The sequence below is a fragment of the Oreochromis aureus genome, linkage group 16 (genome assembly GCF_013358895.1).
Source record: "Oreochromis aureus strain Israel breed Guangdong linkage group 16, ZZ_aureus, whole genome shotgun sequence".
Classification (NCBI taxonomy): domain Eukaryota; kingdom Metazoa; phylum Chordata; class Actinopteri; order Cichliformes; family Cichlidae; genus Oreochromis; species Oreochromis aureus.
The window spans coordinates 22,158,820-22,186,520 of NC_052957.1; the positions used below are offsets into that span (position 1 = coordinate 22,158,820).

The 27,701-nt window shown below is 40.1% G+C and overlaps 1 protein-coding gene across 3 annotated transcripts in view; it reads right to left on the reverse strand.

The window, feature by feature from the left end:
* Positions 1-27,701, reverse strand: part of il1rapl1a (interleukin 1 receptor accessory protein-like 1a) — a 162,075-nt gene that overhangs the window by 61,073 nt on the left and 73,301 nt on the right. For all 3 annotated transcript variants that reach the window (XM_039600539.1, XM_039600541.1, XM_039600540.1), the window contains exons 4-5: positions 22,675-22,861; positions 21,180-21,333 (exon numbers count right to left, since the gene is read on the reverse strand). In XM_039600539.1, coding sequence (XP_039456473.1) covers positions 21,180-21,333; positions 22,675-22,861 — 341 coding nt within the window. The remainder of the gene's footprint in view (positions 1-21,179; positions 21,334-22,674; positions 22,862-27,701) is intronic.

The window sequence follows — 27,701 nt, forward strand, 5'->3', positions numbered from 1 at the left end:
ACATTAAGGGCCTCTTCATCAGCTTAGCTGTAACGCTAAATAGCTGCTATTTCTGACTGGGACACCAGCAGGCTGGTCATCTGGCCATCTGGTTTCATTATATTCAAAAGAAGGACATGTCTACAGCCAGGCCAGATTTACTAACAGTCTGTGCCAAGACAAAAGCCTATTATATTAATAAAAAACTATTCTCTTCACAGTGTCCGTTTTAAAAATGAAAGGCCAGGACATTTCAGCAGCTGGCCTTATTGTAATTTCCTTTAAGAGTGTAAAAGTTTCAGAGAAGCATATTTGAAACTGTTATAGTATATATACTGTTAAGCATGACTGTTCATTTATTTGGAGTTTATCGGAACGAGTGCCTAATTAGTGTGGGTGAACGGCTCAAAGGGTGTGTTCCATAACTCTTCTGTGTAGAGTTTACCTTGACTTATTGCTGCTCCTCAGACTGGTTTGTCTCCACGGGTTTTTGTGAGCTGGTCGTATTTTTTTAGAACCAAGTTTCAATTTACTTTCCAACCAAAAGCAACATTTTTCTTAACTAATGCCAGTTGATTTCCTATTGTCACAGCTGCCGTAAATTCACGGGTTACTGTCAAGATATAATTTAAAATGGTGTGTGCACAGCACCCCGATGATGTAGTTTGCCATAGACTTGGCATATTAAAGTTGCATGTTTGTTGTTCACACACTGTTCAAGTGATAAGAAAAGACAAGCGGAGATGAGTAGAAAGCAGCCACTCAAATCAAAAACATGAATATTTAATTTCAACCTGTCCATATGTTTATTTGAGAGTGTCCCTTTGATGAAAGTCCACATTGTTATTCATCCTGACAGAAGTGTTTGTCAGCAGAACCAATTGTCTCAGAGGAATAAGTGATTTTTACATCTCTCTCCAAGCGCTCAACTATTTATCAGCATCCTGCTCTTTCTTGATAGGGCAGGCATGCAAAATGGATTCTGCTTAGGTGGAAACAGGTGATGATGTTAGACTAGCTGATGAGTACATGCGGACAAAGGGGAGAGAAGCTGAGCAGCTGGAAGGGGAGAGAGAGACAACTTGCCAGGCTCTCAGATTCTTTTGACTCTGCACACCACACAACTTAAAAGAACTATGTCTCTGAAAAATTGCTTGACACACAGAACAGCAGCAGAGCAATATCCCAAAATATGCCAAGGTACTATTCCCATGGAATACTGAATACTTTGTTGATAGAACTGATGATTCTTACCACACATCTGTCTTCTTTCTTTTTTCTATTCAACTGCAGAGAGGTTTCAAAATGTAACACCTACACGCCAAGAGATGTTTGCCGAAGTAAAACTGACTTAAAGGAACAGTCCTCCTAAGAGGAATGATAGCATGGGTTGTTGCAATAAGTCCCCTCCAAAAGCAACTAGATATATAGTACCTCCTCAACTATCTAGTGTTTGTCAGCTAATCACATGGCAGTAACTCAATGCATTTAGGCATGTAGATATGGATGAAAATACTGACTGGAAAAAATGCTGCCTGGTCTGACGAGTTTCATTTCCTGCTGTGACATTTGGATGGTAGGGTCTTAATTTGACATAAACAACATGAAAACATCCATCCTGCCTTGTATCAACAGTGCAGGCTGATAGACTAGTGGTGCTGTTTTCTTGGCAGAGTTTGGGCTCATTTATACCAATTAAGAATCATTTAAACTCCACAGCCTACCTGAGTATTGTTTTTGATCTAGTCCATCCGTTTATTGACCACAGTGTACCCATCTACTGATGACTGTTTCCAGCACAATAATGCACCATTTCACAAAGTTCAAATTATTCGAACTGCTGTCTTGAATATGACAATCAGTTCTCAAATGACCTCCACAGTCTCCAGGTGCCACTGCAACATAGCACCTTTGGTATATGGTAGAGTGACTGACTGACTTCTATGATGCATGTGCTGCAAGTTTGTTTACAGGACAATCAAGACTGCCAACGTGCTCATATGTCACTGCCTGATCTGCACTTCATACCTACAGTATGTTCTGTGCATGTGCAAAAATGCATGCACTTCTGGTCATTTTTAGTCTTTGTATTTCCAATCTAGCATTGATGTTAATGTCATCTGACATCTGTGTTTAATGTAAGTAATGTGGAGGCTATATAGTTTTGTTTGCTTCTGCAAAGAGGTCTTCTACACTTACTTCGTGTTTACTAGCAGGACACACAATTGAAACTGCCACAGAAAAACAAAACAAATGAAAGCCTAACTGGACGAAGCAGAAGTAAGAGAATAAAACACATAGGCTGGAGGATGAGTGGCTCCTCTAATGCTGCACAAACTCCCTCTCCATGATGTTTGAGTCACTGTGGAGTGGCTGTGCCAGATTCTAATTAGAGCTTCATTAGTTTCGTCTGTGTTCACAAGCACAAGATGCGCACATAGATGCACTTTCAATACGGCTGAACATATATTAACATGGACACACAGACAAAAGCTGAAAACTCACAGTGGCTTGGCATTTATACAGTAAACACACATACTGTTACACAAACACTCCGACTGGAGAGCGCCGATCATTACCATGACACATGTTTCTGAGTTATGTTTCATCAGCTGACACAAATAAAAACACTCATATAATACAGTGCAAATCATGCATTTGCTTGCTTCCCCTTATTCAAAAAGCCCAATAAAGGTCTTCTCGCCTAGTCTTCTAAGACATATGGGATCATTACCCCCCCCCACTCTCTTGTTTGTCATGTCTACATCCACAGGTGATTTTTATGTCTTTCCTTTTCACTCATTCGCTTGTCTGTCTGCCACTCACTCAATGTCTCTAACCATCTCCCTCTACATAGATTTATATCTATAGGTTTTCAACTCCAGCACAATCTTACAACTTTAACAAGTGCTTCATCACTCTTGTCAGAAGTAGTTACAGGAGTCATGACACACACTTCCCTAGACAGGAGGAATTGATGGGAAGCCATTAGACTCTGCTGATCCTAGAGTGAACAGAAAGGCCTACATCACTGCATTCATCTGCTCCTTGACATTGGAAGCATGGCCACCAGTGGCTGTTTAGACAATAATCGAATGCACATTTCTTTACAGGCATCGCTTTATATGTTTTTAGTGCTTTGAGCAGTTGTTAAAGGAGCAAATGTTAATGATGAACTTAACAGCTGTGACTGCCTCAACATCTGCCCACAGTTTTAATTTACAATCAGAAAATCTGCCAAAAGGCATGCAGACTCTAAAATTTGTTAATGAAGTTCTGTCATTAATGGCATTATTAGGAGATGCATATGGCTACGTAAACACCAGAATGGATCTATAGCTTTATTGTTGGTAGTGTTACAGTTTTAGCTGTGCGCCTGTTTGTAGTAGTGTTGAAATGTGTTAACAGAGCTCCTGCTGTCCTGCCTGCACTGGTGACCATCTGGACTGAATCCATTACTTCGTTCTGCACTTCCTTTGTGGCCCTGACTCCTAATTTCTCATTATGGCACCACGGTTGTGAGACCAGGAATCGGAGAGGCAACTGTGCCAAAAGTCAATACCATTTCCAGGTTGTGTTTCCTGTACATAAAATACTTTATTTTTTAATTGCATATCATTCTTTTCCATGTGAAAAGAGTATACTTTGCAGTAAACAAAGTTATAAAACCTAATCTAATGTTTGTTGATATGGTAGTATCTTTTATAAAGGAAACTATTTCTCATAAAAGTACAGTATTTATGAAGTGGAAAAAACAAACTGTTAAGTTACTTTAAAGAAATATTCTATCACTATTTTTAATAATATCATTTAATGTGTTTTAATAAGCCATGTGGCTTTACGGCAGTTGATGACTGTCTTTATAGTTTCGCCCTTAGAATATTATTGGTACAATGACATCTGTTGCACGCTGTCATTTTGGCGTGCTATTTGGATGAATTATGGCACAGGGTCACTGTTCTTGAACTTCCATTCATAAAAACGTCTGAGCAGTCTTCTGCACTCAGTGCTCTACATAATGTTTCAGTACTCTGAATCAGGGTTGAATTAGGTCACTTTTGAGGCAACAAGTCTATTTGTTATTCCAAAACAAAACATCTGAACTGAAAAATTACAGAATTTTACTGTAGAACTGTTTAAAACAGTGGTGTGGTAACCTTAATGAGACTTGGAAAAGGTGTCTTTAATTTAGTCCACTTTGCAGTCTTCAGTAACCGAACACAAACAAGGCTAAAATGACTGAGACTGTTATGTGAACATCACTGAAAATTCCAATTAGAAAGCTAGGATCAAAATTTGTGATATTGAGCCCTACTCCCAGCCTTTGTATCTCTAATGAAATCTCGCAAGCTGTGCTCTTGATCTTTTGCAATTAAAGCCAAACTATGTAACATTCTGTTGTGATTTTTTTCCCCACAAAAACAACATTTTTATTCCAAGAAATAAAAAGGATGTATCATTCATCGTGAGGTTTATTGTTATATTTTCTAAAATTGGCTGGATAAAACAGCATGTAGCAGCTGAAAGAAAGCATGATGTGTGTCATCAGAAGATTTCAGTTATATTTTACGACCAGTGAGAATTCATAACTTCATAACAGACACCAGCAAACACACTGTAAATAATACTGTTAGTTTCCTGACCTTTTATGGCTTTCCTTATTTTCTGTCATATATAAAATATCACAAAGGTGGACAGTCATATTAAACATCTCCAACAACTCTTTATAAGCCAATTGATGGATCTAAATGCTTTTCTTTATTTTGTCATAATCTGGTCCTCACAAAAAATAGACTTAAAGCTAGAGGAGCTAAAACACTTGGTTTCAGACAAATGATGAACTAAGGGCCTGCACTAAGGCCCAGTATAAATATATAGGGATTATTTTAGACTTTGTACTAGCTTTGCATAATTCAGAGTACACAAATAAATATATGGAGTCAGAAAAAAGCATTAAAAAGTCCCATTTAAGGTTTTGCCCCACTGAAGGAAGGTAGTACAGTAGTGTTACAGCTCGCCTCTTAGGCTGCATCATAATGCTGGTTTGCATAAGGCATTTTTTTTATTTTGTTGCATGCATGACTGATGTTCCTTTCCACACTCTTTCATAGAACCCAACTGAATTCCACAGTGTGCGATTATCATGCTAAGGCTGCTGTTGTTGCTGCTCATAAAAGGTAAGTCTCAAGGTAAGTAATGGCTAATGCAAATGTCAAACACTACATGCATTCACAAACGCATACAAACAACCAAGTGCATACATGCACTAGATCAAGAGTCACCCTCCTGTTAGCATTTTTACACTGAATTCAAAGCTAATAAAGGTAGAAGTGCTGATTGAGTGCTTTGCCCTCCCTGGAGGTTAAATGGTTGCAAGCTGGAGTCTTTTTCTCTGCTTTTAAAGACCTGACATGTTCCCTGCAGGATGTCTGATGCTCTGTGACCACAAATCAACCATCAATTACAATCGAACAAAAACTCATGCACACACCATTACCAACACCACAGTGCTAAAAATCTGGGACAATATATTTGTGCAAAGAGGGTAACGTTAGCAGAAGCTCAACAAGGCATACTGTTAAGCAGAAAGTAGAACAAGAGAAGGAAAAATATGCGCGCAAATGGGAGTCGTGTGCTTGACATGTGAGCAAAGGAGACTGCAAGCATGTTTGAAGAGCTACTCATCTCTGCAGTCCTTCAACAAATGCATTTATTAGCAAGCAAAAGCTCTGAAGATTTAAAACACGAGTGGCAATTGCGTTTAGCTGTTTAATTCTATAGCCTCGTACGGCTTTACTTCGAGATTAAAGGACCTTTTTTGTCCACTCAGAATAACTTGTTACAGCATAGCTGGAACCAAGGTGCCACCCTCACTTACAAAGGCAAAACTGTTGGTGAAACTGGCAAATGTATAAAAAGGAGGATGGTTGGCAGTTTTTTGGGGATAAATGATTCTCTGATGTTCAAATGCAAAAAAGGAAAAATCTATTGGTGAATGCAACACTTTATACAAACTATATATACATATATACAAAGATTTAATGGTGGCATATGAAGTCCCAAGGCAAAAGGTTTGTTCTCTTCAAAACACAACCAGTCATTCAGAAGCACATGTTGGGATTTTGAGCTAAACACTTACTGAATATTGTCTTTAATACTGAGGCTTTCAGAACTTTTATCAGTGTTTATTTAGGCATTATTATAGTACATAAATACAGATTTTAAGACCACATTTTTAGGGCTTTTCATCTTACCTCATCGAAAAATATTAAAAGCCAAATTACCCTCCTTTTTTGTATATATAATTCACAAAACTCTTGTGTCAAAGACAACAAATTATTCAGCTTTGATAAAAGGGAATAATCTGGCAGCCACTCCATACAGTGACGTCTCCTAGAGAAGCACCATCGACATCACATTCCCTAAAAATGAGGCGACATGAGATATCGATAGCTGCATTATTTGCATTTTGAATATGCCCACCTTCAAAGCATAGCAACAGAGGGGAACACTGAGGATTTGACAGTAATGACTAATCATGGACCAGTGATACAAAGCGGGCCTCTTCACAGGGAGCCTTTGATGCAGGTGAATCACATCCTAAACATACTTATTAGCAAGAGTGAGGGAGGAAGGGTGAGGTGGGGAGAGAGAAATTTGTTCCGCACGTTAGCTGGCATGCTTGGGTGCACGAGAACAGAAGGTTGGCATAATGAATTTTGGCGTGCAAGCGGCTGTTAATGAAATAAAGAACCCCACCCCAACAGAGGCGTGAATGTGTGTGTGTGGGTGCCTGAGACTCTATTCATGTTTGTATAAAGTGAGGGCTGGTGAGAGCTGTGTGAGTTTACTACAGAGGAGAAGATGAAGAGGGAGGTAGAAGAGTGAAGGAGCAAAGTTTACTACTATACAGAACATAGAGGGGCAGGTTGTTGGACTTGTGTGGGCTGTGCAAAGAAAAAAATCTGCATGAACATTCAAGTACAAGTACTGTGGCTCAAGGCCTGCTGCGTTTTGCCTCACAGCAAGCTGGTCCTGGGTTCAAAACCCAGGCAGGCCCTCTTTGTGAAGTTTATGAATGTTCTTGAGGCTACCTATTATAAAACAATATAGTGCTGAAGCAATATCATGATGCAAGCACTGAATGTGGATGTGTGCCACAATGTGAAGGCGTTGAAGTTGCAAACACAAACAAGTGATGACAGGTGGATGAAAGGAAGACACTGGCTGATCACATATGGCAGTTTTTACAGCCTGGAAGACCCAGAGGTGAGATGCTTTAGCTTAGGGCGCTAACATGTCAGTGAATTTCCCTACAATATATGCTAGAATGGCCTTCCAGACAGTGGGAGGATTGTCACCGGGGAGCAAAAGTATCATAATGTACCTGGTTTGAAGTGGCTCAGTTTATGAATCAAAGATTTTTGCTGAAACAGCATAAAATACATCCTACTCATACCGGCCCATTTCCATTCCAGGTCATCAAACACTACGGTTTTGTCAAAGCCGTTAGCCACTCTGATATGCAGAGGGTTTGCTTAGTAGTAGTGAGAGCGGGTCTGTCATTCCCATTTTGTCACATACAGCTTGTAAAGGACCACTTTGCGCCACATTTAAATGCACGAGATAAGCATTATATTTCAGCATGCAGGGTTCATGTATTCTAACCCAAACCTTGATCTTCTTCTCTTTAAGCAGTATTTTGTACTTACAGCTTAATACAAAAGTGAAAAGTTGGTGCACACAAGAAATTAGTGAGTGAAAACAAAGTAAAACACAAAGATTCAACAACAGAATATTAATCCCAGTATCCCCAAGCTAGAGACTTGCGCAAGTGTGCAAAGTACACCACCCCCGCCCTTCTAACCACCTGATGTCGCTGAATATTGCAGCATAGCTGTTTAAATAGTTAGGATATATTTAGGATATTGTAGTTTTATATTCATGTGGCATATAGTGCGTTCTCAGTAGGCCAGGTGGTGGTGGCTCTGATGTGATTTTGAAACTCTCTGAAGATAGTCTGTCCCCACCCTCTCAACACGGGTTCTCTAATTGAGTGTTAATTTGGTGCTAATTATGTAACATGTTATCCCAGTGAGACGCCCCAGATGCCACGAGACGAAGGCGTGTGGAAGAGTGTGCAGAACTGCAAAGAAAAGCATTTAGGGAGACGCGATATGATGCCGGTTCTGCATCTGCTTCGTGAACTCAGTAAATCACAATGCAGAAAAAAACAAAACAAATACACACACTCATACATCCCACATAAGGAAGCATTCAATCAATCCAGTAGTGAAAAGTGTGCTCTTTAAAAAGGCCATCCTCACACGAACTGCAGCTGCTTGTTAAACAAATATTCTTCTCTCTACAAGCGAGGGTTTGAATAAATCATTCAGCAAACATTTCCCTGTGAAAATGTGGATCTTTAAACACTTTTTCTTTTCTTTCACTATGAAAGTAATAAACACTGATTCTGGGCTGTTTTTTTGAGTGGTCGGGCCCGGGGTTGCACTTTTCTCCCTCTGTTCTGTTTGCTCTTCAGCATACAGTAAATATAACATGATTAGGAAGAAGATCTCTCTGGTCTTTTATTCATCAAAGTTGGAGAGCTTCATGCAACATACACCACTGAATATTCTGCACGGGCACCGATGGAGGCTGTTATGATTTAGGAATATGTGTGTAGTGCTTGCTTATTACATGAGAATGCAAAGGTATGCACTTGACTGTGAGCCTGCTGCTTTGATCAAAGGATAATGCTATCATATTTTAACCAGCTCTGGGAAAAGACCAAAAACATCTATACATTTCTCAGTGCTTATAAAATAGTCTGCCTTACACTATCTCTAGAACTCTACAGACCTAAATCTTTAAGAGAGGTAATTTTAGATCTAGTCAATTTAGTTTATTGTAAACATTCTTTGAACAACATTAACTGTTATATTTACAGGAAACTAAATTAGGAACAGAAAAATACATGTTTAATAGGGTATTGAATTTTTAATCTATTTTGAGGACTGTTAGTGTAATTGACTCAAACTAAGCTATGTTGTGGTAAATCAATTGAGGTCAACTAGAGATGCACTGTACTTTTTATAACTATTCCCTGTTTCTTATTAATGATTTTCTTGCAGTAAGAAGAAGGATTTATCCTCTAGTGGGCTTTTTCTTTTTTCTTTTTTTGGTACAGTCTAATGATGCAGTCACATATGGAACTCGCCCAGATACACTATTACTAAACTCCACTAATGATGCTATGCATCTTAACTCAGTGTCATGGCTTACTGCAACTTTGCTATTAGTAACGTGAGTATACCCACTGCCCATAAAGACCCTTTTCCATAAGTACGTACTTGGATCGACTCTGCACGTTTCACCATGGTTTTCAGGGTTTTCCATTAGTTTAGTTACACCTTGACAAGTTACACCTTACTAGTACTGGGTTGGATCACTGTTGCCTCCAGAAATGGCTTGGTTCTACATGACAGTGATGGAAATATTGCTCAGCATTTGGGATATACTGACATCATAGCATCAAGCAGTTTTTGCAGATTTGTTGGTTATACTGATCTGCAGGCTTTTGTGGTCATTTGGGTAAAGTGAATTCATTACTATGTTCAAGAAACCAACTTAAGATGCTTTGGGCTCTGTGACCCAAAGAGAATATGACCACCTCATTACACCACCACAACCAGCCTAAAGTATTAATGCAAGGCAGGATGGATCCATGTGTTCGTGCCGTTTACACCACATCCTGATCTTACCATCTAAATGTTGCAGCAAAAATCATGGCTCATCTTCTATTGTCCAATTTTGGTGAGCCGGTGTGAATTTTAGCCTCAGTTTCCTGTTTTTAGCTGACAGGAGTGACACCCGATGTGGTCTTCTGAAGCATTCCTCTTAAACCCTTGAGATGGCATATAGGGATATCCCAGTGCACAAGCAGTTTCTGGAATGCTCAAACAAGCCCATCTGGCTCCAACAATCACTTCAACAGGTTACCTTGACGATGTCTGCATATCTAAATGCATTTTGATGCAGCAATGTGACTGGCTGATATTTGCATAAACCAGTAATTGAATGGGAGGACCTAATGAAGTGGCCAGTGAGTGCAAGTCTTTTAAAATGACAAGTCAGAAAAGGTAACTTGCCAAAAAAGGTATGGCTGCAATTAGTGTTACAATACTGATGTACCATTAGCTTTATTAATTTGCTGCAAGTTATTTATCTGCAACAATATAGCAAACTGATAATGTGGATTTATTTTCACCAAATATGGAACACATCTCTTAGAGAAAGAAAGAGAGCACATCACCCATTTCCTTTTGAATGCAATAATGGCAGGGGAGATGACTGTAGTTAGTTTAGCACTAACAGAACTCAGCAATCCCTCATTCAGCACTCAGCCTTGTCTGCATTCACTAATAGATTTCCTATTCTTGTCTAATTAATAAGGGAAGCCTTTTCCCCCTGAAAGGCTCCCAGAGCTATATTGAGGGGTGGAGAGGTCGCTGGGAATCCATCAGATGTGATGCAGTTAATCAGCATAAAGCCTGCTTCAGTGCACTGCTAAACAACGACTGTAGGAATGGACCCAGCCTTCATAATGCACCACACCGGGACAGGGAAGTACAGAGATAATTCATAAACAGTATTGTGCACTGTCAAGTTTTTAGAGAAACTGCACTTACTTACTTTCTTTATTATCTGTTAAGCAGTTTTTCTAGTCAGAATTTAAAATGACTAGCTGAGGAAAAGCAGCATTGTAAGAGGGAGTGAATGCTAAAGTATTTGTAGGAGAGAATATAAAAAATTTAGAATGTGGGGGAAAAAGCCCACAAAACCACTCGCATCCTACCTTTCTGAGCAACAACAACAGCAGCAGAGAGAAAATGCACAACTCAGGGAGAGAGGAATAAAGGAGACCAGAGAGCAGGACCATATACAGGACAAGAAAAAAATGCTATGACACTCCTCACACCCACATCATTCTGCAGCAAACTGGCAAGTCAGTAATAAAAGCTGACTCAGTCTCCTTCTGCAGTGCACATTTTACTTCATTGTTCCACGCATTTGATTAAAGTACAAAAAAAAATATCTGTTCCTGACACAGTGGGGAGCAGAGATGGTCATAAAGACAACAGATGAGTCAGGGAGGGCACTTCCTATTGATGTTGAGCATCTGACTAGCTAGACAGAAGTGCCAGATTGTAATCTCACTAAGGTCAATCTAAAGCGTTAATCAGCATAATATCACCTGCACCTACAGCCCACATATCTGCTGGCTACCTGGAGCCTGGCAACATCCGTCAAAGAAAACTGCCATTTGGGTGCTGCTGGCACCCGCTACCATCATCTAATCAGTCTCATTGGTACCTGATTCAGAGAAATCAGCTCTTCTTTACCTGATACAAGCAAGGAGACTTGGACTGTGTGTCCAAGTGGCAATTGGTTTATGCAAGGAACAGGTGGAACAGAAACGCATTCATTTGCAGTTACTGCAGCTGGGCATGTATTCATGAGTGGGAATATGCAGTTCACACGTAGGGATGTGCAGCAGTTACATGGATGCAGTGATGTGCACAAACACACTGTACTGGTGTACAAAGTATGCACACATACACACACTGTAGATGCTGACACTGGCATCTTGGACAGCCTCTCAAACTGTGTAGTGATGCCAGAAGAGGAGGAGAGCGAGAGAGCAGGAAAAACATCAGTGCTGCTGTAAAGACATCATTTTCATTGTGTAGCAGGGAAAGTGGTGGCACCATAAAATGGTAATGACAGTTAAGGCGTTTAGTCACGGACTTACTGGAAGGTGCTGAAAAAACCCACACACCCATATTTTGACATACATAACATTCTTTGAAGCGTCAATCCTTAAAAACCTTATGACCTCATTAGTCGGCATCCGTATACCTTCACCTGTCAAGATGGAGTGAATAAAATTGATCTCTTCATTACAATGCAACGTTCAGCTGGAAAACCTTGGGTCATGGCATTCATATGGATGGTACTTTGACACCTACCGCCCACATAAAAACATAGCAGTGCTCACGCCAAGTGGGAAAATGAATCCTACCACCCTTGCAAGGCTTTGATGTGGCCTCCAAACCCCACTGATCCCAATCTGATCGATCATCTGAAAGATGCTCTGGAACGAGCCTGATACACAGAGGCCCAGAGGACTCGATGCCAACTTCCCAGCGCCAGACACCACAAGACACCAGCAGAGACACAATGATTAGCAGTTCCACATCTGATACATAGCTCTTTGTGTGTGTGTCTATGGAGACAGAGATGCTTTGATTGGGCACTGTGTGTGTGTGTGTGTCAAAGGTGTATAGGTCAAGGGAGACATAACTCTTATGAAGATCATTAACTCCAGGGAGGTAAAAAAAGGTGATGGTAGTTACAAAAGATACACACAGATTATTTACCCTTGTATTTTTGCTATTTTTTAGCTTGGTTTGTACCGTATTGACAAGAAAATCATTTCACTCAAAATGACATTGTCATACTGCCAAACTCTCTGAATAACGGAAAATTTTAAGCTTCCAGATTTTTCTTGGAGCAACCTACAAGGTCTTTTGGCACCCTGAAATGTTGCATTATCAGATTTACCTGCAGGCTTGTAAATTCACAGACAGTCTCTCCACTCACTTTTTAACTGTTCTTTGTCCTGCATCTGTATGCAGTTGGGTAGATGTGCATATTAATCACATTAAGTGTTTGAAAATATGCCAACAGATGCTCAAAAACACCTTTCTTATCCCCTTATTACTGACATCAGGGCGTGTCCATGAAGGCGTCCACAGTCACTGCGAAGTTTAGATCAAGTGTGTGGTGATTTCTCTGTTTTGTATTGTCAGCGTTCCCTGTGGTTGTTAATGGTCATACTTCCTATCATTTAATTGGACCAAAGCCTTTCTTGAGTTTCTTTTCTTGAGGACAGTGTATAATGAGAGGGTTATTCAGAGTCCTCTAACTGACCTTCAGCCATTACATACTCTGTCATAAGAACTGTGCTGCAGCTCTTCTTGAATATAAAAGAACTGTGAGCACTTTCCTTTTTTCTCACAAGGACAAGAAAGGAACATGTCTGCAAACTAAAAGGTCTGCAACATCAAAAGTCACAACATAATCAAATCAAAATACTGTTGCCTACATAGCAATGAAATGTCATTAGTGAACACATAAAAGGGAGGAAGACAGAGAATTTAAAAAAAAATGACACTAATCTAAGTACAACATTATACTATAAGCAAGATGCTAACCGACAAAACTTCCCTGCTAGTTGTTCAAATTAAACTTCACACTGAGGCCATTTGCACTGCTGCAGCTACTGCTGGGTTTAAAAATGAAACTACAGGAGCTCCAACCTTGCTGTAAGGTATGAAATTGTACAATAATTCACATGTAGACTTCAAAATTGAGAAAGGAGCACGCTATCTCAGTGTTCAGTTCAAAAGGACATTGTCTTTCATAGCAGGGCAGGACACAAAATGGAAGAAAAATTATAGCTTTGGAGTGACTGCGCGAACATGCACATTGTAAGGTACAAAAAGAGAGAGAGAAAGTGTCAAAGAGCGAGAGAAAGCCTAGATCTGTCTTCTGGAGAAAGCGAGGATTAAACAAACAAACATGTGATTTGCATCCGGAGGAGAGTGCGTGACAGCAGAGCTTTGTTTTTCTATTCCCCAACAGTTCACGTACAGTGCCGGGCATAGCAGCAGCCTTGTAAGGACAGCAATTTCATTCTTGAGAAGTAAACTTCAAAATAGAGCCAGCTGCGGTAACATTTCTAGATTCCTGAAGAGTTTCATGCATTTTAAGCACCAAAAGGCCTTCGTTCTCATCCTTGATGAACAAAAGGTGGTTCTGGATGAAATTGAAATGTTTGTGCTCTGTCTTTCACCAAAATGATTTTGTGGTTTAAGTGAACTATCCAAGAAATTACTGCAAAAATAAATAATGAAATGTTCTGATAAAAAGCACAAAAAGGCCAAATACACTTTATAAGTACTTCTCATCCAACTCCTAACAAGAGTTTGATGACAAGATTGTTACCACTTATATATGTGACTACCTGTAACTATCTGTAGGTTAGCCAGGCTATTGCTTGACCCTGTAAGAGTAGAAGCCATTATACTCAATAATGACAATCATCATCATTAGACTTGTCATTAATTTGTAGGGCAAACTGCTACACAAAAGACATTAAATGTTCTGTGTTGTTTGATGACTTCTTAAAGGTGACAGCAGGTCCTTCACCTCAGACATCTGACAAGGTGATAAACTGCAGACAAGTTGTACAAACACACAGTTTGTGCCAACACCAGATCAGTTCAAGCCTTATAGACAAGAAGCTCAACCTCAAGAACTGGAGGACTTGATAAAATGTTGTTGTAGTCAACCTGGGAACAACTCTGATAGAAAGGATCATACTTTGGACTTTATGTGATATAAGGGGAATTTGCTCTAGTTGGTTTTGTATTCATTCTATCTATCTATCTATCTATCTATCTATCTATCTATCTATCGATCTATCCATCTATCCATCCATCCATCCATCCTAGTCTGAAGTACTCATGTTATTAGGAGGAGCTATATAAGTTCAGTGTCATTCATCTTGCTATTTTAAGTAATATCAGTGTTATGAACGTTATCACCGGCTGAATGACTTATCCTTACCATAGAGGACACTTTCAGTGAAAGGAGACCATTTCACTGGACTCAAAAATATAACAGTAACAGGTCTTTTTAGACGTACTTCATCAGCCACTACATAACACTGTTTAATTATTGACCCAGACTTCAAAAGGCTTCAAAAGACAGAATAATAATTTTAATTTCACTCATGCTCTTGTACTTACCCTATAGGCCTAGATAATGATAATAACCACAGACAGAGGGTGTGTATGTGGGTAGTGTGGGGTAGGTCAGGCAAGATTAATTGTGTAGTATGTAAATTTCATTCGTCACATGCAGACTGATGTCGATTTTAATTGAATTAAAACAATGTGAACTCTGGCCTGCTCAGACTCTAAGAGGACAGCTGGTGAATAGTGATGAAGTGAGTTGGAGAGACAGGAGGAGGAGAGGGCGGGGAGGTGAGGGGTGAGGTAGATATGGCAAGGGGCACAGATTAGTTAATGATGAGAGTGATAGTTGACCCTAAACTAATGAGCCATTCTCTTCCATCCTATACAGTGTTATTGTTTCACTAGTAACTGAGCTGCTCTGTAAATTTATAGGCTCTGAAAAGCATGTGGATTTATCTGTATCAGCAGGTTGTGACAGATAGTAGGTTGCACTGCACATCTCACATATAAAGCAATTTTATATTGGGTGTGCCATCCCCTCATGGGTGTGATTGATGTAAGTGTGTGTGTACACAAGTGCACTGGTGTGTAAGTGAAGTTGGGAAAAGTCAACTGCTGGCGTAACACTTATCTCAGGTGTGATTTTATCATCTCGTCTCCAAGGACATGTACAGTAACCGAGGCTGAGAGTCGATCATGGCAGGCCAGCACACAACAGGCATCAGAGTTACAACGTATTCACGCAAGCACATAGACTCGGAGATGGAGAAGGTTTCAGCTGAGGCTAAACCCATCTCTTTTTCTCACCCCACACCTCTTATCTCTCACCACTCATTCCTCATATTCCCACTCTATGGGATAATATCATAGCTAATCGCTGCCTCTCCATCCATCTATCCTCCTTCGGCCTGATAGATGAGGACAGAAAACAGACGGAGGAGGTGTGGATACCACACTCCTCTTTCACGTCTCTGCTGACTGCTTCTGCCTCCGCTTTTTTTTCCCTTGCTGCATCCACGGAGGCAACATCCAGCTGGCAAAGTAAAAGTCAAGTCATCGCCTTGATAAATAAATATATAAATACATCACACAGTCATGCTCACACATGTGCGTGTTGCCAGTTACATTTTATAAGGCTGTGAAGTGCACGCGCTTCTGAAGGTGACCCTGTGGTGGAAGAACGGTAAGAAACCTTTTACTGCAATGAGACAATGTCCCAGCTCACCTCTCCCCACCTCAGCTCCTCATTACACACACAAATACACTCGGTTTCTGTGAACTCTGATGGAGGAATCTTAGGTATAACACTGCCTGCTGAGTGAATAAAAATCAGACACAATGCATGCCTATACAGCGAGCACACAAACAGTCACATATTTTATCCTCACAAATAAACATATTCATTCACTGTACATAAAGTGAGTTTTCTAAGCATCGCCCCTCTCGCGCTGTGGACATTCTACAAGCGGTAATGTAAGGTAGACGATTCCTCTCCTCCCCTCGATTTCCTCTTGCCCTCTGCACCTCCAATTCACTGTGCCAAATGGTACATTTACATTGGCCATAACCTCAATCACCATGCTTGCAGGCTATGCTGAATGTGCAGGCAGACATTTCTACAGTGAAGGGATGCAGACAGTGGTATAATGGGAGCAATAGATAGAAACCCACGCCCGAGGCATCCATCAAACCAAACGACTCCATTACAGTAAGTCCGACAGAGGCAAACGGTAATGTGCACTGTGATAAACACTAGGATAATAGTCTGTTTATAGTCCTGGACACACTGTTTCTGCTGGGAAACACTGGCTAGGAATACAGATAAGATACACGAGCACCAACCTCTATCTTTTTCACTCTGTTCTATCGCTTTTCCCTCTCCCTCTTTTTGCTGTTATCAGTCACTTTCGCTCCCTTGTTCTCTTTATCCTTTTCTGCTCTCCCTGTATAATATTTTCCTTCCTGCAGAACACAGAGCAGGCTGCATACATCAGCTGAACCGAGCTTTATCTGGTGTTTTACTGTTGTAGCATTACCATCACAGTACTGGAATGAGGCCTAAGAGAGCCATAAAAATTTAACAGAAATGATTCAGACGTAGAATGAAACATCACACAAAATTCCCACAAGTATGTATGTTTAACGTAAAAAGACAAACTCGCAGGCACGCACAGATAAAGTGGCCTGTGCTCGTATCGGTTCATATCATAGGTGGGTTGCAGTTTCGGCTCGGAGACTGCTTCGTGTGTCTGTGAAAGTGGGAAGGGGTAAACACAGTTGTAGACAAATCTGACCACACTCAGCATTCCCCAGAGGAACCGGGGAATGGCCAACCTGCTGCTGCTATGAATCAATTATAACAGTACACAAAAAGGCACTCTCTTTTAAAGATGGGAGGTGGAGGTGAAGGCCTACGGGGGGGCGGGGAAAAGGAAAATCTTTCCATCTGTTGATAATGGTGCATTTGCACGGGCTGTACCTCCCTGCGTCTGCACGCTCAGAATGAGATAAGAAAATTTCAATGCACCGTGACATAAACATAAAATGAGGCGAGGGGCTGTTGTTTGTTTTACATTTCGATTAACCCGAAGAGCATCAGAGCTTGATTAAGGGGCTCCTGGATCAGCCTGATCTGTGAGGGCCTGTGTTTATGCTCATAGTTAACCTCTATTACACGACTTACTTTATTCCAGATAGCAGCTCCTCTACTGCTTCTAATGGAAGTCATTACATAGTGGAGTAGGGTCAGAACACACACACACACACACACACACACACACACACACACACAGTCTGCAGTGAGGCAGGGTCACAGCAAAGGCCAGTATCTATTGCGCTATATTTAAGATCAGTTAAACTTAATGACCTCCTTCGTCCTCTTGGCCTATCAAATAAACTACAACATTAGCCCTTGGACGTAGTTTGGCCTTTTATGTTTGCTGTCCAGGCAATGTCGGTTTTAACAGGATGTGATAAAATGTGGATAATCGCACACCCACTTGAGGGGATGATGGTGTAGGTTTATTAAAGGAAATGAGCCCATGGTGAGAGGGAGCTAATCTGATTCTAACAGGAGACTACGGCTTTAAAAGAGGAGGTATCCCACTAAGGCTAAATCAAGTGGTACTACAGTATTTAGAGTATCTCCATATTTTTTTCTTTTACAACAGAACAATCAGAGTAGAGAATAGAGAAGAGGACACAGGCATTTACATTACTGCATTTTCCTGTCAAAAGAATCTCGCTAAACTGTTGTCATGGTTGATAGTTTTCTGCTGCATTAATGCTGAAAAGCATCGTGTCCCGAGTGTAAACTTTCTCTGTTTTCATGACAAATGCTGGCACTTTATGTTCTGATGAATGTGATTAAGTGTAAAATAGGTTCAGAGTGAGAAAAAAATGATTCATTTTTATCCTCTTGCACTCACTGGCTCATTATTGTTATTCACTGTTACTTTACCCTAAAAGCTTGCTCTTCCCAGTGATTTACCATTTCTCTTGTACTGACTCTCATACCTCACTCTGCATGGAGGCAACATGTTGAGTTCACATATGGAAAGATAAGGGAAAGTAAATATGAATTTCACATGACTGTTGTTTCTTCTTTTTCTTTCTACCTCTGTTCAAATCTCACCCTCTCCTTTCTGTTGTCTCTTTTGTTGATTTACAGTTCAGTAAAGGTATTATGACATCATCATTACAGAACATGAAGGTCACCTGACAACACACAAAGATATTGCTAAAGTACTTAGAGTGCACAACCAGCATGGGATTCACTCATGAAGCCTACACATTTTATAGCATTCAATTAAACACACCAACAGTATTATTAGACCATATACTCACTGGGCAGTTTATTAGGTACACCTTTCTAGTACTGGGGTTGACCCCCTTTTGTATTTGGAAATGCTTTAATTCTTTGTGGCATAGACTAAACAAGGTGCTGGAAACTTTTCTCAGATATTTAGGTCCATATTAACATAGCAGCATCAAACAGTTGCTGCAGATTTGACCACATCTGTGACGTGAATCTGAACTCTTGGACATGGTGCACCTTTTAGATCATGGGTGGCAGTGGTCATAAAGGGATGGATGTGATCAGCAACAACACTCAAGTAGGTTGTGGTGTCCAAACAATGCTCCGCTGGTACTAATGTGCCCAAAGTGTGGCAAGAAAATATCCCCCACACCATTACACCACTACCAGCAGCCTGAACAAGGCAGGATGGATCCATGCTTTCATGTTGTTTACGCCAGATTCTGGCCCTATCATCTCAATGTTGCAGCAGTAATCAGCACTCATTTTTCCAGTCTTATACTGTAGTGCATCTGGAAAGTATTCACAGCGCTTCACTTGTCCCACATTTTTCACCACAAAATTTTACACTCAGTCCCCCATTATGACAAAATGAAATAGGTTTGCTTGAAATTCTGGCAAATTTGTTAATTGTACATAAGTATTTATAGGCTTTGCTCAGTACTTTATTGAAGCACCTTTGGCAGCAAGTACAGCCTCAAGCCTTTTTGAGTATGATGCTACAAGCTTGGCACACTTCTTTCGCCTGTTTGGGGCTTTCTCCCATTCTTCTACAAAGAAGAATGGGAGAAAGCCCCATCAGGTTGGATGGAAAGCATTGGTGCACAGTCATTTTCAGAGTTGTTGCTGCCATGTGATTGGATAATTAGAGGGGTTTTTTTTTAATGTGCACTTGAACAGGTATGCTAAACAAAGTGGCTAAGTGCACTATGAATTCAAAACAACTTAAAACAAAATCTATCAAAAACAATTTAAAAAGTAAATCTAGCCAAGGTGAATTTTTGTGGCACCAAAAGGTGAAGAGATTTAATTCATCTTTCACTGGCAAGGTAAAGTCCTCAGAGTTTGCTATTACTTTTTCTCCAAAAAGTTGAATAAATAAATAAATAGTTCTCAGCATGCCACATTACCTTGAACTTTCTTTTGGATTGCTCCAAAATTATTTAAATGTATTCAATTTATTATCTAAATGCTTAGAGAACCTGTAAATTCTGCTCATATCAATTGTAGATACCACAATATCTAGGGAGGGGAAAAAAGTTACTTTCAGCACTGGTGATGTGACCTTGGAGCTATGGAACAAAAACCCAAACTGGTTAACAAACTACATGACCCACAACTGAGGGGTACTCACGTACTAGAGTAATGAGCCTACCAAGCTGGGAAGGCTCTCCCAGCGATAGTAATGGCGATAATGCCAAATCTAATGTGTCTGCCTGTTGAACCCTGCCGTGCATAAAATGATAGCCCATCAGTCACAACCACAGCCAATCTCAAAACCACACCTCCAGGATCACTTTTAATCTTATCCAACAGCACACTCTGCTCAGGTTAAGACATGTAGCTTTATCTCTATCTCTGCCAGACAACAGTCTGTGCACTTCAAATGCATAAACGCCTTCATATTACATAACAACAATGACCAATCACTCAAAGAAGTGCCACTAAAGATATCACAAATATTCAGTGTGGGGAAAAAATCCAAACATGCCCATGAAAAATATATGTGGACACCTTTAATAAGGAAATCATCTGAAATATTTGTATTTATCATACCACTATCCTAAGCATCATCAAAAAGATGTGCTGAGTAATTGCTTGTAATTGCTACATCACAACTGAAAACAAAGAAACCACTCAATATAGCAGTGTTAGTACACCATATACTGTAGCAGTCAGTATCAGACAGATCAGTATTCTTTAGGCGGGAACATTGAGTATAAAAGGGCAAGGGAAAAACTAGATTCACCCTCAATCCTCATCAGAGCAGTTAACCTGGCAGAACACACAAGCCAGAGCATCCAATTCCCAGGTTTCAACAGATGAATGCGTTTATTTGTCACACGCTCACCTTGCAGCTGTGCAAGGTAAAGAGAAAAAAAAGGAGTGAGAGATGGATAGAAACAAAGAGTAAGTGCACTGTAAATCTACTGACCTTGGTCGTGGCTCTTTAGCTCTCTGTGTGAACGAGTTTAGCCTATAGCCTTAAATATTTCAACACTGCTTAGCTGACTGGAAAGTGCTGAGTTAGAAGGAGGGATAGATGCCAGGCCACAGCATTCAACCTCCCTCCAACAATTAACACAACAGCAGGACATCATTGCCATACCCTGTGGTATTTGTGTGTGCGTGTGTGTGTGTCTGTGTGTGTGTGTGTGTGTGTGTGTGTGTGTGCCTACGTGTGTATCTTTGTTACAATCCGCTCCTTTTATTCAACTGTCTACTATAATTACTACTCTGCTCATTCTTAAAACATGTGCTACTATGTGGAGAATTTGTATAAATGGTGCCTCAACACGCAGAAAAACACATCTTCAGTTTCCCTGAGAACTTACCAGTTACTGTGAGTTCAGTCGTCCTTCTGACCACAAAACCACCAAACTGGACTTCGCAGGTGTAATTCCCAATGTCGTCTTCTGTTACCTCTTGGATAGACAGAATGTCTCTCTTCTGGATGATGCTTGCACGCCACTGCTTTGGACGGCACTCCTGTGTACCAAAAAAACAGGCAGGTCAGAACTGTAAAAATCTATTTACTGATATATCATGTGAGGTGTCAGATGTCATATAAGTAACAAATGTAAAGATGCTGTGGAGTCTGTTTGGCCAGAGATGCAATATTCTGGGAAAGCAAGGCCTTGAGAAATTTAAGACCTCCACAGTGCCTTTTAACAAATATACATTCATGAGATTTCAAACACTTTAACAATGCTGAGTGTAAAAAAAAGTGAATGAAGTGGTAAAAACACATAGCTCGCCACTCTGATATAATAATTTTATAGGCTAAAATGATAAAACTAAGCTATTGTCCTACTTATCTGATCAAGATTTATTGCACTGAACGGAATATTCTCCATTCAATATTCTACAAAGGCCACAGAGAGACAGAGAATTTTATTTACACTACTCTCTGCTGACAAAATAAGTGCGTTTGTGCTACATCCGTGCGAATGCGAGTATACGTGAGCAGGCAAAGTGAGTGACTTCATGACATGATACTTTCTTCAGCTCCTTGGTGCTCAGCCAGGGACAGCGGTGGCTCGGTGGATTCTATTCTACCATTGCTCTCGGCAACCTTCGAATTCAATCACGGAGGCTCCGCAGTGGTCCAAATAACTCTGGGTTCCAGCACTCCCAGTCATTACCAAGATCGTAATTGAATTCTGGAAAAACCTAGAGGTCAAGCCCGGCCAGCTAATCTACTGCTGATCTGCCTGTGATTAGTCTGGCATGAGCCTTTCTCCGGGATGCACTCCGTTGTCCGCAGGCCATGCCTGACCTAGGAAAGGCAAGAACCCAGGTGATGGAGGCGGAGGTGCATGCTGAATAAAGATCAGGGACCAGGAGCATTTGGAGGGTATCCACTCTTTCCACAGGGCACAGAATGACATTGCACAATTTTCTTCTCATAGAGGTTTTGTGTTCATTATAAAAGCCATCTCTGTGGCTGCCCTCTGCTCCCTCCTCACTCTCTTTCGACGACTCTCAAAATGGTGTGGCACACTGCGAATGTAGCTTAAGGATTTCATTGTCATCATTTGCCTTTATACATAATCTGCCTAAGTAATCTGGAACCACAATTCCAATAAGGCTTTAAACATAAACAGATGAGAAATTAGATGAAAACAAACCAATGAAGCACTGAAGAATATTTCTCGGTTGTATAATTACAAAGACAGACGCCCCCTTCTTTCTGACAAATAAGAGGATTCAGGAAACAAAAATATCACTGAGCCTCCAGGCAAGGATAAAATAATGATGCAAAGATCATATGGCAGAAGAAACATAATCACATATTAACAAGCACGCTCAGTCGAACAGCGAGCTCACCTTGGACCAGGTGATGTCTGGCTCTTTGCCAGGTTCAACATAGTCATCTATGTCAGGGCAGAGGATGTCTTTACTCTTGCTGAGCTCAGCCTTCTCCATTCGTCTCATTTTAGAGTTGTAGCACAGGTTTGTGTCATTTTCCGCCACAGTCAGAGACATGGAAACCTTCATGCAGTATGTAGAGTTTCTGTCGGCACAGAAGAACAGTGCAAGGAGTTTAAGAATGAGTTTGATTATAATAACGCTCTTATTTAGTCTTCTTTTATTGTCAGCTCAATAAAAACATATCTGCAAAGAATAAGAAAGAAAAAGGAAACTTTTTATATGATTTTTCTTTTTCACGAACCAAAAATGAACCATGTTTTTTTTCCTTTGATACCTTTGTAGTTATTATTCTTTTCCTTTTTACCCCCCTCTGCCTCACTTGCCCTCTTTTTGTGTTTGTAGTGCTAGCAATAATGGAAAATCAGTGGAAAACTGATGACTACATTCTGAAATGTTTTTTTTTTTTGGGGGGGGGGACGACTGACAGTTAATCTGAAAAAACGAGAAATGCAAAAATGGTCTCACAACAGGACAGTGAAAGATTCATGGTCTCGCAAGGACTCAACCCTCCCCCTTTTTCTCAGCAACCACCTGAGCTACGACCCGAGCTTTGATATTCGAGAAAGAAAGATGACTCTGTCTTTAAATTAATGTTATAAAAACGATCATCAAAGCCACATTCATTACAGTCCCCATCACCACTGACACATTGCTAAGAACTGACTGTAACAAAGTGTTCCCTGGTAAGCCTATGATACATGGCCGAAAATCTGTGGACACCCTTGCCGCTGTAATAGTTTCTACTATTTTTGGAGGTCTCTCCACAAGATTTTGGACCTCAATCGCAGGAATTTTCCGGCATTCAGCTTCAGTGCTCCGGTTCCTTTCAGACTTTAGGAGGGCTGTGAGGTTGTAAAAAGTTGTAAAAATATGTTTCTAGTTTGAAAGCACTTTGTATAGATACTTACATGAAATCATCTCTAAAAACATATATCTGTTTGTGAATATGCAGTCTTTGAAAGGGATAAGACTGATAATCTTATCCCTTAATTCTGTCCTGAAGCTTTGTAGCTTGGTGCAGTTTGCTTGTAGTCTGATTACTACATTGCGAATACTTTATAAACAGAGGAATAAAGAGAAAGAGAAAAAGGGGGAAATCATTTGATGAAATGCAATTTCCAAAATACTGTCTATCAATTAAATACAGTTTAAGACAGTGATGCAGTTCTCAATGTATCTGGGGAAGGAGCTCAGGGCAGGAGGAGGGAGTATGGTGACGGTTGTGTAGGGGTCTGTGCCTGAAAAAATGAAAGACACTTTTCCACATAAGTTGCAAACAATGTTGGGAAAATCAAAGTGGGATATTTCTGCAGGTGCCTTTCTCACCTGTAGAACACAACAGGAAGTAGCCTGGATCAGACAAACTATCATTACTCCACTTGATTTAGGTGACCTTCTTATCTGGGCAGAGTGTGAAGGAGACATAGCACATGATGTCCACTTGCTCTGTGTGAATTCACCACACAATTACCTGAGCTACTCTCATAAGGGCGCAAGTACTTTGTACTAGGAAGCTGGTAAAAGACTGCTAAATGTCCAATCCGACTGATTTAGACATTCAGGTTCTCTAGCTAATGGAAAGTTAAAGGCTACGTGCATGTACCAAAAGGGCTGTAGCTTCACTTAATGTGGAACAGCAAGCCAGGAGAGGTGCTTGTGGTCAAGAAAAAGTGCGCGAATGAGTGAGTAAACCAGTAAACACATCAAGAGTTTGTTAGGAACTTCCGATGACATAAAGAATGGCATTGCAGTAATTGAGTCTGGGGGTCACGAAGGCATGGATCCACGTGTCTGTGAGACTAGCCTGATCCAAACCATGACAAATGGCCTCACCCCAAAAGTCCACATTCTTTTTAATGTGTGTCTGTCTGGGATAGCTCTCACTTGGTCAGTCACCTTGTTGGAAGGCTGGTTGTACAGGCCATATGGGCTTTTATTTCATTACATTACATTTATGGCTGGCCAGATGCTCCCATTCACTGTAAATGACGGAGTTTCATATGATCTACTCAGGTTATGGAAGCAATAAGGGAGTCCCCTCTCTCATATAAACACCTCTGACCCCCTGGTGCCATAAAACACAGACGCAGACATGCACGTGTGCACCCACGCATCCATGTATGCTTAAAAGACATGTGTGGCTACGTGCTGCTATGGAAGGCTAGCAACAGATAGTACTAAGAGGGACAAAATGAGAATACACTGTAACTACTCCGAATCAGAGAAAAAAAAAAAACACTGCATATTTCTCCTACATAAAAATGACCAAAAGGGCATCTAGAAGACGCTGTAGGAAGCTAAAGCAAGATGCAAGATAGCCCCACAGAGCTATGCCCTCTTGGTGCAGAAAACTAACATTATTGACTCAATATCTCCTATCTGGAGGGAACAGAGTGGGAAGATGTGTTGCTCGAGGCTTACAGAGTACACACGAACAATACGCTGTATTTGTCTGCTGTACAAATACAACTATGCAAACATATACTCAATGGCACAAACACGAGCGTGTACATCACATTTGCATGTAAGCAAATTTATACATATACAAAGTCAAGCCAGAACCTGTATCAACCATTGAAGTGCCCAAGAAGCCAACAGAAGACATCTCTGCATGTTAAATATTCACAGCAGGCACCCTGTGGCATTGTGGGAAGGTGTTGGTGCTTACGCTTGATTGATGGACAGCCGGAGGTCGATGCACACTCCTATGGTGTCGTTCACGTCTGTCACATTCTATTTAAGTATAGCAGCTTTAGATATTTGTCTGCAGCTCGTGGTAGCTGTAATTCTCCACATATTATTATCTAACATGTTGGACAGCGTAATCATGGGAAGTAAATGCACCATTTTTCACGTACTCTAGAACACAGGTTCATTACTGGAATTATTATAAAATACTTTATCCACCAAAAGTAGAGAGACTGTGGCAGTGAGAAAGTGAAAAAGAGTGGGAAAAAAAAGCCTGTTGGCTCAGTGACTCTGACGATGATATGCAGAGGAAAGAGAGGCGGAGAAAGAGCAAAGGAATAAAAGAGAGAGAGTCAAAGAGAGAACATGGAGATTGGTATGTAAATTAAGTCACCTTGACATGAAAACTGGCAATTGGACTTAAATTTCCAGACAGAGAAGGACAAATAATCATTCACACACACACACACAGACACACACACACACACGCACACAATAAATGTACGCACAATCCATCCACAGAGACACAGTGTGGTGTGCCTCAGTATCTCTTTCTGAGAAAAACACCTGGAGGGCTTTAGCGAAAAGCTGGACTTAGAACAAATTTACCTACATTTATAGACATTACACAACATACACATAGCTATAGGATAATGTGTTATGTATACAGTACAGGAAGGGGGTGTTAGGACAGTGACACATTTTTGTTGTGTCAGCTTTAGCCCGTTAAATTACAACACTGACTTTGAACTTTACAATGACAAGGACTTAAAAGTACTGACCAACAGTTTTGACAAGAGAGTGGTCATTATAGGATATATAATCATCAGTGGTTTCATGTTATAAAACTTGTCCTGACTGCAGATAACAACCCAGCCTGACCAATTTCAGTCATTTTGGTATAAAAGCTTATATATGTATCATAAATATGTAATATTTATACTATAATAAAAATAATTTTCCATCTCTCTCTCCATAATCAGCTTTCTGCGTGATCTAAAGCTGAGCACGCAAACTTGGCATACAGGTACAGCTAAGGTCCTTAAAGGTTCTCATCTATATCTCACAACAGGAGGTTAGCGTCATTATGTTGCCTGGCAAATGGGCTAAAATGACCCAGTTATACCATTTATGCACCTTATAAAAGATTGTATCATATTAATTAATAATAAATAACATTTAATTTTTATAAATGTTGCAAATACTTATATTGCCTAGTAAATACCTAACAATGGACTAACTCTCAGACTAAACAATCCTGTAGCATGGGCATGTGTTATACTATACAAATAGTCTTAAGAGACCCCTCATTACGTCTGCCAAGGAGGTTATGTTTTGGTAGAATACGCATGCATGTCATCATTCTGTCTGCAAACACAATAGCTCGAAAAGATTTGAATGAATTCTTATAAAATTTTGTAAGAGTGTACAGTGGATTCATGTTGGCTTATATCCAACAAGTTCTTCAAGGCCCGTGTAATGATTTATTGGTAGAAAAATGACAAAACCCTTAACATAAAGAGAACGATATACACATTGAGATTATACTGTAATTTATTTTATTATCTACATTACAGTAAAAGGTTATAACTGGTTAAACACGTAACAATTTGTATACATAAGGTTTTTTTTGGAAAGCAACATATACTAAATGTGTATTACTAAATATTTAGTTCTATAGTAGATGTGTAATTCTACACATCTACTAAAGCCGCATAAATAAAAAGTTATTAAGTTAAGTTATTATTAGTAGTTATTTTAAAGTAAACTACTACAAAACTACAAAGTCAGTATTTAATATGACCACCTTATACTTCAACACGACCTGAACTCTCTTAGGGAAGACTTTTTGTAATTTTTTATGATTTTCTGTACATTTGTTTAAGTATTCTTCAAGATAGCTTTCCAAGCTTCTTGCAGGACGTTTAAAACTGTTCTTGGGATGTTGGCTGCCTTTGCTCTGTTCTCTTTTAAGATGATGCAATGTTAAGGTATATCTTTGCTACATTGTGTGGCAGTGTGCTTGGGAACACTGTCATGCTGATAAATGAAGCCAGTGATTGAAGTTTTCAATCAGAGGTTTTCCAGTTAGTAGTGGATGGTGGATCAAAATATGTACATTACAATATATGCCCTCTAATTGTCTATTTTTGATAACATTTTTTAAAAATCGTAGTTAACCCAAGTGTACATGAATATAACCTTACAAGTGCTAACTGTTCAGTAGATACTAG